Raw genomic sequence first — 11,449 nt, forward strand, 5'->3', positions numbered from 1 at the left:
GGCCACCAGGTCCTGTGTTCTCCAGGTTATAGCCCCCTTGCCCGTATTATTATGTAAAAAGCACAATGATGCACTTTGATGGAAAGATAGTCTCGCCCCTGTGTTGCATAATCCATGTAGCTTCGGAAGAGCAAACCATCACTTTCCCAGGCCTGTCATATTGTACGAATCAATGGCACTGTTAGATCGCAATGAAATCACAGCAGCCGACTGCTAGGCAACATCCCTGCCAGAAAGGTCTTGAGGAGTCAGCCCCAATTTGCTGAGATTTCACCCCAACACTTTGCATCGTTCTGAAGCAACCTGAGCACCACACAGGGTGCCTCACCTAGGCAGTTACTGAGATGGCTAATTGTTTTTGTTATTTCTTTCCGAGCACTGAAGAAGTGGTGGAGAGATGCAGTGCAGGCAGGTCCCTGCTCTGTTGCAGAGAACTCCAAGGTACGTCTTCATGCCCTTCAACATTTTGCAGAAAATAATAATAATAATAATAATAATAATGGAAGCTCATGTGACGCCCCCAGGCTCATCCTAAGGGATTCCTCCTCACCCCTCCATGGGGATGGAGATATCAGCCCATTTTAGGTTTCTCAGTGTTTCAATCATACATTCAGCTGTCACATTTCTGCAGCAATTTGCGATTTATTTCTTTATCGCAAAGTAATAATTTTAAAAATCCTCACGGAAAATCCATCAGCATTTTTGAATGAGCGTCTTCTAATAAATACATTTGTGTGTGCGTGCCGTTTTTGATTAATATACACATTTTTTTGCAAGCTACGTCCTCTGATCTAATGTATTTTTGTAGGTTACTTCCACAAATATACACATTTCCAAGCCTCCTCCCTAAGATATGTGTTTTTTTAGTACACATCAGTTGGAGTACTGCACTGCAAAATCCATAGGAAGGCAAATTTCGAAGGGTATTCTGCGCACCAGATCACGTACTGGTTTGAGAAGAAGTGCGATTAAGAAGCTTCTCGTTAAATCACAAACAAAATTGGGTTTCTCTTTGTTGCCTATTAAAACTCACCACCTGCCGTATTATTACAGATTGCTATGCTCCAAATACTGCCATTTCTCCACATTCTCTGTTCCTTGATTCTACAATTGTCTTTCTCCAAAAGACGAGCAGGTGTTCCTTTTGGCTGCTGCTGTTGAAGGTGCACAAGAAAAGCACGCCGGTCCTACACACTGCAGTGATGTTGACAGCTTGGAATCTATGCCACCAGCTCCATTCTGTGAGGTGCCAACCTGTCCTCTGCATGGGACTTTAGTGCTCATGCATAGTTTTGGTGCATCTGCATGCATGTGCACTAAGGCTGAGATGAATTCCATTCCAGGATGCTGAATTTCGAGAGACCTTGGAGGAGGAAAGACTGTAGCTTGGAGGCAGAGCACTGGATTTGCATGCAGAAGGTCCCAGGAGCCCAAGCCTTGGTACCTCCAGGAAGACTCCACCGTGAAACCCTGGAGAACCACTGCTGGTCAGCGCAGACAGTGATGTGCTAGATGGACCATTATCTGCTTCAGGTAGCTTCCAGTGCTCCTGTGTGCTAAGGAAAGTGCCCTGGCTCTGTGGTGGAGACCCTGCCTTGCATGCAGAAGGGCCCAGGTTCAATCCTCAGCACCTCTGGGAATGACTCTCTGACTGAAGCACTAGACAGCTGCTGCCAGCCAGTGTTCCACAACCAGGAGCACTTGGAAGGTCTCTGGATGGTTTGCAGTTGATCATCAAGGGTTCCTGATTTGCCTGGTTAGGGCCACATTCATACTGTACATTTAAAGCACTATGATGCCACTTTAAACTGTCATAAAAGGTAAAGGTAAAGGACCCCTGACAGTTAAGTCCAGCCACGAACGACTCTGGGGTTGCGGCGCTCATCTCACTTTATTGGCCGAGGGAGCTGACATTTGTCCACAGACATTTTTTCCAGGTCATGTAGCCAGCATGACTTAAGCACTTCTGGCGAAACCAGAGCAGCACACGGAAACACCGTTTACCTTCCTGCTGGAGTGGTACGTATTTATCTACTTGCACTTTGATGTGCTTATGAACTGCTAGGTTGGCAGGAGCAGGGACTGAGCAGTGGGAGCTCATCCTGTCGTGGAGATTCAAACCGCCGACCTCAGGGTGCTGAAAGTTGTTAGAAGACCCCCCCTTATTTTGTCCTAGAGCCACAATTCCCAGAATTCCCTGTGAAGAGGAATTGACTCTGGGAACTGTAGCTCTGGGAGGAGAACAGTATCAATAGGCACCCATGTTTCAGATGATCAAATACGAGTCAAAAGATGCTACAAGCTATGGAAAAACACAGTTTGGAGAAAAACCTCGAGGAAGGCACCATAGAAAACCCATAGCCCAGTGGCAAAGCAGATCCCAGGTTCAATCCCTGCCATAGTAGGGCTGGGAGAGATTCCACGTCTGACACCCTGCAGAGCTGCTTCCAGTCAGTGCAGACCATATTGGACTACTGGACCAATGGTCTGATTCCTATTTAATTTAGTTATCTTTTTTAAAAACCATAAGGACTAGAATCTTAATTTATTTTTTGAAGAAGGACAGTAGCTCAGCATAGAGACCTGCCTTGCAGGCAGCCGGTCTCAGGTTCAATCCCCAATGGCATCTCCAGACGAAGCAGTGAATATTACCTGCCTGAAACCCTGGAGAGCTGCTGCCAGTCAGTGTCAACAATAATAAGCTAGATGGAGCAATGGCCCCACTCAACGTAAGGGAACTTTCTCTTCTCCTTTGTACAGGCATCTTCCAATGTTCCATCCTGCCTCCACTCCTTTAATAGTTGAGTACAAAGTGGATTTGAGCAATCATCATTGACATGGTGAGCTACACCTGCTGAAATCCCCCTTTCCTTTACGCAACTATGAAAGGCGCAGGAGACCCATCTTCTTTTCTACTGCTTCCTCCACTGCAAACTAGGTGATCAGTGGATGTATTGTGCTCTTGTGACACACAGAGAGAGGTGGTCTTGGGGATGCCCCTGCCCATTTATGACTGCTGCATCAGAAGGAAGCCAGCGCAGATACCACCACGCCGTGTCCAAGGCTTGCCATCTGTTCCACTGCATGTGTGAGGCAGTAATATCAGGCTCTGCAGTTGAAAGCCATCTCTGTGAAGAGCAGAATCAACAGCAGAGTGTGCAGATTTGACCCTTCCTTGAGGATGCCCCCAAATGCACCCCTCTACTCTCTCCCATATGGGGACGTGGGTGGTGCTGTGGGTTAAACCACAGAGCCTAGGGCTTGCCGATCAGAAGGTCGGCGGTTCGAATCCCCGTGATGGGGTGAGCTCCCATTGCTCGGTCCCAGCTCCAGCCAACCTAGCAGTTCAAAAGCACATCAAAGTGGAAGTAGATAAATAGGTACCACTCCAGCGGGAAGGTAAACGGTGTTTCCGTGTGCTGCTCTGGTTCGCAGCTTAGTCATGCTGGCCACATGAGCCGGAAGCTGTTCGCTGGCTCCCTTGGCCAGTAAAGCAAGATGAGCGCCGCAACCCCAGAGTTGGCCGCGACTCGACCTAATGGTCAGGGGTCCCTTTACCTTTACCTTTACTCTCTCCCGTAGGGTGAGAGGTTCTCTTCCACCATCTAGAGTAAATTGTTTCATCTGAGGTCCCTGATTGCAGGGAGAGCCTTGTAGTAGGGACAGGCTGTGGATTCAGGGGAAGAGCATCTTTTCTGCATGCAGAAAGTCCCAGGTTAATCCTAGGAATCTCCAAGCAGGGCTGGGAAAGGAAGACTTCCCCGATCTGAAACCCTGGAGAGCCACAATATACAATAGTGAGCTAGGCAGACCAATGCTCTGGCTCAGAATAAGACACCCTCCTATCGTAGGAGGCCTGCCTTTCATGCTGAAGGTCCCAGGTTCAAACCCTGGCATCTCTGGGTAGGGCTTGGAACGTCCCATCTGAAACCCCGGAGAGCTGCTGCAAGCCAGTGTAGACAATACCAAGCTAGATGAAGTAATGGTTTGACTCACTCTGATTTAGCTTCCTTTACAGGACATTCCTTCCATGCAAAAAGGTTCAGTCCCTGAAATTTCAGGGTATGGGTTTCTGCCTGAAACCCCAAAGAGCTGCTGCTAGTAAGTGTAGACAATATTGGACTACATAGCAGCTTCCTCTCTCTCTCTTTTACTAGCAATTATAGGCACATGCAGAGGAAAGCCGTGATGGCAAAGCGGACTTTCAGAGCAGGTTTCTGCACAGTGATATTATCCAGCACAGCAGCGATGTCCCAGCAGGCAGCTCTTGTCTGCCAAGGGGCCTTGCCTAGGAAGTGGTCCTCTCCTCTCTCTGGCTGCTAGTTTGGCACAACTGATGGGGAATAACTGGGGAATGGCAAGTATCTTTCCATGCATTGCCCAGCAGGCAAAATGCATGGAAAACCATAGTAAAGGCAAACCATTGTTTCCGGATGACCTAGCCTCAGCTTGGATAGGAGCACCTTTTAAGATGTGTGTGTTGTGTTTTAATTCTGTGTTTTATGTTATGAAACACCCTGTGAACTTTGGATGAAGGGTGACATATACATTTAATAATAATAATAATAATAATAATAATAATAATAATAATAATAGTTGTTCTAGGAAGCAAAAAGCCACCCCTGCCCTTTCTAAACAGAGCTTCTAAGGATGTTGGAAGCACCAGAAAATCCAGCCCAGCATTCACTAGGGGAGGCAAGAGGAACAGAAGAACATAAGATGGGCTTGCTAGATCACACCAATGACCCATCTAGTCCAGCATCCTGATCTCACAGTGGCCAGCCAGATGCTCCAATGGGAAGCTCACAAGGAGGACCGAAGCGCAAGAGCTGCAGTTTCCAGCAACTGGTATTCAGGAGCATGGGGGTCTCCCATGGTGGAGGGAGAACATAGGCATCATGGCTAGTAGCTATCCATAGCATTCTTCTGTATGAAAGAGCTGGTGGTTGAGCATGATTTGAAGAAGGCTGCTGGTTCCCTAGCTAAAAGGGTCAATGGCTTGAGACCCCAGGGAGCAACTGCCAGTCAGAGTAAGCAGCAGGGGTTAAGTGAACAAGCAAGCTAAAAGAGGTTCAAGAACCACCCTCAGTGTAGTGTCCAAAAACAGCTTTAGAGGAAGGACTGAAACCCCCAAGAACCACTGCCAGTCAGTGCAGACAATACTGAGCTAAACGGACCAATGATCTGTCTTATCCTTAAGGTTAGTCCCTTAGGATGAGATGCGTCCTAGGGGAAGGGCAGTAGCTCAGCGGTAGAGCAGCTGCTTTGCATTCAGAAGGTCCCAGGAAGGCTGGAAAGGACTCTTCTCTGAAACCCCGGAGAGCTGCTTCCAGCCAGTGTAGGGAATACTGAGCTAGATGGATCCAATGGTTTGACCTGACATCCTTTGCATGCAAAGCCGGTGCTCTGCCACAGCAACTGCCCTCCACTATACTGTGTCAGGTCATCGGTCCACCTAGCTCAGTATTTCCAACACGGACTGGCAGCTGCTCTCCTGGGTTTCAGATGGGCAACATTCTCAGTCTTGCACGGAGAGGCCGGGGATGGAACCCGGGACCTTCTGGACTCAAAGCATTTGAACTACAGCCCCTCCCACGGAGATAAGACTAGCAGGGCAAGATCCTTAAGGACCTTGCTACTTTTCGGATAGGGACTTGTTGATCCGTGCTCAGTCACACACAGCATCAGCCGCCCCCTTGCCCCCCCCGGCACACACTCAAGAGCTCTGACCACTCGCCCCCTTCCCCCCGCTTTCTCTACCCCACTGCCAATCTCCATTAAGCCTCTCCTAAAAAAGAAAAAATAATAATAACAAAACCCGCCCGCCCTGCCACTCTCTGATGACTTTGGCAAATCGATAGATTGACTGAGGCAAGGAAGGGAAGGCGGCGGAGATGGGGGGGGGGGGCTGGTTGCGACTGAGTGTGTGTGGGGGGGTGCTTGAGAGCCTTCTTCTCCGCTTCGCCTTCAACCCAAACAGATTGGATTCTTCAAGAGAGGCGAGCGGAATTTCAATCGGGGGAAGCGCAGTGAACGGTCGGGAGCTCTTGGAGTGGGGGGGGGGGGCGAGCTGTGGAAAGGAAGTGATGGGGGGTTTGAGAGATTCCCTCTTCACAGCCTCAGCTCACGGGTGCAGCAGGCACAGACCCCCCCCCCAATACATACATACATACATACATACATACATACATACATACATACATTCTTCTGCATTGGGGCCACCGCCGTCAGGCTTGGTGATGCCCAAGGTAGACCGGGTGGTGGTGGGGCACCCCACCTGCATTAGGGCATCCACAGTCCCAGGTGCATCTAGGAGGGGAAGGAGGGTTGCTGGCGTGCGTGCTTCCCAAGTTACAACTCCAGGATGAAGCCAGGAGTGGGTGCCTTACTGGCGAGAGAGACGCATGGAGGAGTCCGTCTCCTTCGTGGACGCCCGGAGCAAATCCTCCATGCACACCTCCGCTACCTGTTCCACCACCACGCACGGACTGCAGAAAATCTCCCTTCCCACAGAGAGAGAGATGATGGGTGCAAAAACGAGGGAGAGGGAGAGAAAGGGGGCGCGGACGGAAGTTTTCTCCCCACCTGCGACACCCCCCATCGGATACCTGCCGGCCTCCCAGCCACCTGGATCTGGTCCTTCCACCACCCCACTTCCCTCAACAAACCAGATCCTTTTTTATGGGGTTGGGGAGCTTCCTTGTCCTGAGGCTGCTGGTGTTTCCGCCTCACTTCCCGGACCTGATCCGGACTTGGCCAGGCTTGCACCCCATTCCTGACCCCTCTCTTTCCTCGCCCTCCTGCCCTTTGTCCTCCCAAGTGACATCTACAGTAAACGCGCAAGCACACACGATCTCTGACACGCGAGCACACAATAGCCAGCCAGCCATCTCCTTCTGGCTGATGCGTATTTCGGGGTTTACCCCAGTTCCTCGACTGCTGGAATCCCTAGGACCAAAAACACATACAAACAAACCCCAAACGGGTCCCATCCTGCCCTCTCCTCTCTACCTGCAACACAGACCCAAGTCAACACCGAAGGATACCCCGGGTCTGAGATGCCACCATCTCTACCTTGGTTGTTTTTCACCGCTGCGGACCATTTCTCTCATCCCAGAGAGAGAGAAGAAAGCAACCCGGGTTTTTGGGGGGGGCAGGGGGGGTTCAACGCTTGTTCCCAAAACAGACTCACCTTCCAGTTCATCTTCAGGTATGTCAACAGGATGCTGCTCCGTTGCAAGGATATTGGGGATGGTATAAATGCCCCGGTACATTAACGCCGCGGTGACTGGGTGGAAAGGCATGGTGGCAGCCGCTCTCAGAAAGCCAAACTTTAATCCCAAATGTCATAGGAAGCGACCTGGCCGGACACACAGCAGCGCAGGAAAGGGAGGCAGGGCTCGCACCTGCCACGGGGCTACCTGTGGTCTTCCCGGAGCCAAAGAGAGAAGCCCCCTCCTTGTCCCCAACCACAGCAGAAACCGCAACTCTTTTAATATATTTTTTTAAAGTGGTTGTTATGTTAGTCACAACAGATCCTTGGCGCGGCAGATCCCGACGACTCCGGCTGAGATCGGAGCCTCGCCACCCCGGCCTCGAAGAGATTTAGGGCCACGGTGGAAAGGGCTCTCTCTCTCTCCAAAAACCGCCTCCGATGCTGCTTCTGCACAGGTGAACAGCACAGCGAGACTTTCTCCTGTTGTCCGCATCCAAATAACCAGGTGGCAAAATTCCGGGGGCGAAAGGATTCCTCTCCCTCCCACCCCCCTCGCCACCCGCCGCAGCCAATTCCTAAACCCCCAGCCTCGAAACCGGGGAGGAAGAGGAAGAATCAGTTCTTCTCCATTCACCAGCAACTCTCTTGTCCCTTTGCTGCTGGCTCTGAGCGTGTCACAACGCAAGGCTGCAATCCTTCCTCGCTGGAGCCTGAAAAAAATACTCAGCTGCAGAAGACCTCGTGGAGCTAGATGCTGCACAGCATGGCTCTAGGCCAGCTCCCTGAGGTTGCACATGGGGAGGGGGTGGGAGAAGAGGAGGGGGAGAGGGTGCCACCCCAGTGGCAAGTTTTCCCTCGGTAGGAGTTGAGTGGCAGACTCTTTCTAATTTTTTTTACTTAATTTAATCTCCCTTTCTCTTGCAGTCTTTGCCTCTCCAATCGGTGTAGCTGTGTGGCTTCTTCCCGCTCTTGCTTGCTCCCTCGGTCTCCCCCTCTCATGCACACACACACACCCAGCACACGTACAATGCACACATGACTCCCCCCACTACCAACCAAATGAACATCTGAGTGGCGGAACATCTAAATCAATAGGAGGAAAAGATCAGCAACATGCAGGAGAGAGAGAGAGAGCAGGCGGTGGGGGCAGGTGAGAAACATTCACCTCCTTGCTCAGATTCCACCCACCCCTCATCTCACACACGCCACACTTGAGCACTGCACATTTGGCTGCCCTTGGGGAGCACACCGCACCCACACATCCAGAAGGCAGAAAGCTTCCCCCTGCCCAGTAACAACACCCCGGAACAGAGGGTGCTGCCTTATATACCGAGCTCAGTACTGTCGACACTGACTGGCAGTGACACAGTTCTCATTCCCAGCCCTACTGGGATATTGGACCTCGGACCCTGCGCACACAAGGCAGATGCTCTGGCTGCTCAGCTACTGCCTCCCACAACCAGTGTGGGTTTTGTGTGTCCTCCCAGCCCTGGAACACACAGGCTGTTGGCTTAAGAACACCTGGAGCCTGGCCAAGCAGTAGGTATAAATGAAAAGAACCCTTCGTTCCTTCTGGGTGCTGTTTGGGCCTCTCAAACCATCCTTTATGTGGGTGGGAAAGGACGACAATAGACACACAGGGCAGTGGAGAACCAGTTTATTGAGCACTCCTGATTTGTTTGCGAGGAGGTCAGGCAATGTTACACCAAGCAAATGTTACTCTGCGGTTTCCAGTGCATTTCCCAGTCACTTACCTTACTGCAAAAATGTCTGGTCTTTTAAGGAGGCAGGTTTGTTGCACAAGAGCTCTAAATCATCTTTGATTGGGCAAACTCGTACATGGTTGTAGATCCCACCTGGAAATTTTAAAATGGCAACAGCCAGGAAGTGCCGGTACATCCCTACACACACGCACACACAAACACAGTTGCCTCATAGTGAGCCAGGCCTGGGGTCCATCTAGCTCTGTATTGTCTACACTAAGTGGCAGCAGCTCTCCAGGGTTTCTAACAGGAGGCCCCAGTGGAGTTGCTGGGGGCTGGATCTAGGGCCTTCTCCTTGCAAGGCAGCCACACACCTTGTATGCAGACAGCCACACTCAGTTTGGTCTTGCTGTTCTCTTTCGTATCTTTTGTAGTACATGTTCAAAGGCCTCCCACTTTGCTGGCCAAGCATTTCATCTATTTTAAAATCCCCTGCATCTCCTAAAGAAAAGGAGCCATCGTTTGATTGCAGAGGGGGAGCCCAAAATGGTAGGGAGGGATGGGAACGGATTAAGAAGAGAGAAAGAACAGAAGCAATGCGTAAAAAAACCCAAAGAACACCATCTCCATTGGGCTCATTTGTCCAGAATTCAGACCGCAGCACAAGGGCCTTTGTTGGTTGGGCCCCCTGGTCTGTAGAGCACTTAACACCCAGGACCCAGCGCATGCAAAGTGGGCACAGGCACCAGCCTTGTTGGCCCTAACCTAAAGTGTCTCCAGCTGGGATGAGAAAGGCCTCCCATCTCTTCTAGACCACAGCGATGGACACCCCAAGGCAGCATCTCTGGATCCTGCTGTTGTTTTTATCCACTCATTGCATTTAGATCCCACTTTCCCTTCCAGGAGCTGAAGGCATTGCACATGGTTCTTCTCCCCCTCCTGTCTCCATTTCCTCTGCCCAACAAGGTAGGCTAGGTCAAGAGATGATGTTGGGTTGAAATAAACGACAGACGAGTGACAAGTGTCATATGGGAGGCATCTCTCGAGCACGTCTCGGGGAGTCCCTTTTATTGAATATTACAGCATTGCCACATATGTGCTTGTTGCTGATTGGTTAACACAAATACAATGCAAAGGTTGCATATAAGCATTAATCATCAATAGATTAAAGGCTGGGAAAGGGAACACAGAATTGGACAGGCATGAAAACCTCCTTATTAAACTATTACTAGTGATTGATATAGCAAGACTTAAACTATTACTAGTGATTGATATAGCAAGGCTTAAAAGAACATAACTATCACATTCCGTAGATGTGGTCAACCATGCATTAAGAACAGGTCAGGGTACAATGTTTCATGAACTCAATGTGAACTGAACATTCTAGGGTGAGGAAGGGATGCTTCAGCTTAGAATGGTTTGCCAGAGTCATGTGCAGAAGCAAAACTTCCCATCAAGATGACGGCTGTGTAGCTGGAGGTCACCCATGTGGCTGAACGGGGATTTGAGAAGCTGGGTCTCCTGGCTCCTAGCCTGACACTCTAACTGGTATTCCATACTGTATGATTTTGAACATAGTTGTTGAAATAGCAATGCATCTGAAAGCTTTGCCACTTGGGGCACAGAACAAAGGAACACAGGAACAAAGGGAGCTGCCTTATACTGAGTCAGAGCCATTGGTTCACCTAGTTGTCTACACTGATTAGTAGTGGTACTACAGTATTTCAGACAGGGGTCTCTCCCAGCCCTGCCAGGAAATGCATGGGATTTAACCTGGGACCTTCTGCAAGCAAAGCAGATGCTCCATCACTGAGTTATGATTGTTGTTGTTGGTATTCATCTGTCTCAAGAGACAGTGGAGAGTACCTCCGGTGGTGAAGTCAAACTGCTGCGTTAGCAGCACCTAAGTGACCTCCCTGGGGCACAAGCCTGGACAGTGTGTGTGGAGGTCCTGAGCTGCCCAGAAAATGGTGCTATCTGCCTTGCACAAGAAGAGCCTGTTGGATCGGGCCAATGGCCCATCTAGTCCAGCAACCTGGTCTCACAGTGGCCAAGCAGATGCCCTGTGGGAAACCCTTAAGCAGGACCTGAGCACAAGAGCAATTCTCCCCTCCTGTGGTTCCCAGCAGCTGGTACTCTGAAGCATCATTGCCACTGATGGTGGAGGCAGAGAATAGCCATTGTGGCTAGTACCCATCAGTAGCTTCCATGAATTTGTCCAATCCTCTGTTAAAGCTATTTCCATGTACTGAAGCTGACCAGACCAGCAGATGAATGATCTTGCTTCACCACTGGTAATGGGACAGCAATTGTCACAGCACCTGAGGAAAGAAGACTAACACAAGGCAGGCCACATGGCACTCCCATTCTGTCCTACAGGATGCTGCTGCCACTCCCCTCCCAGCTTCTTTGGTTGCCTGAGGCTGCTGTCTCACTTTGTTTAATGGTAGGGCTGGTCCTGGAGGTGAGGAAACTTATAGAACTTTCAGAGACATGTGGTGCGATTTAGGGCTAGAGAGGTACAAGGTCA

The 11,449-nt window shown here is 50.2% G+C and overlaps 1 protein-coding gene across 2 annotated transcripts in view; it reads right to left on the reverse strand.

Annotated features, from left to right (window-relative positions):
* The window catches only part of CABP7 (calcium binding protein 7), a 51,769-nt gene extending 43,507 nt beyond the window's left edge, over positions 1–8,262 (reverse strand). The window contains exon 1 of one of the 2 annotated variants that reach the window (XM_081892555.1): positions 7,193–8,262. In XM_081892555.1, coding sequence (XP_081748681.1) covers positions 7,193–7,304 — 112 coding nt within the window. In that variant the 5' untranslated portion in view covers positions 7,305–8,262. The remainder of the gene's footprint in view (positions 1–7,192) is intronic. The other variant, XM_081892556.1, reaches the window with a different exon arrangement.
* Between the last annotated feature and the right edge of the window lie 3,187 nt (positions 8,263–11,449).

Source organism: Podarcis melisellensis (assembly GCF_964234715.1).
Source record: "Podarcis melisellensis genome assembly, chromosome: 16".
Taxonomy (NCBI): Eukaryota; Metazoa; Chordata; class Lepidosauria; order Squamata; family Lacertidae; genus Podarcis; species Podarcis melisellensis.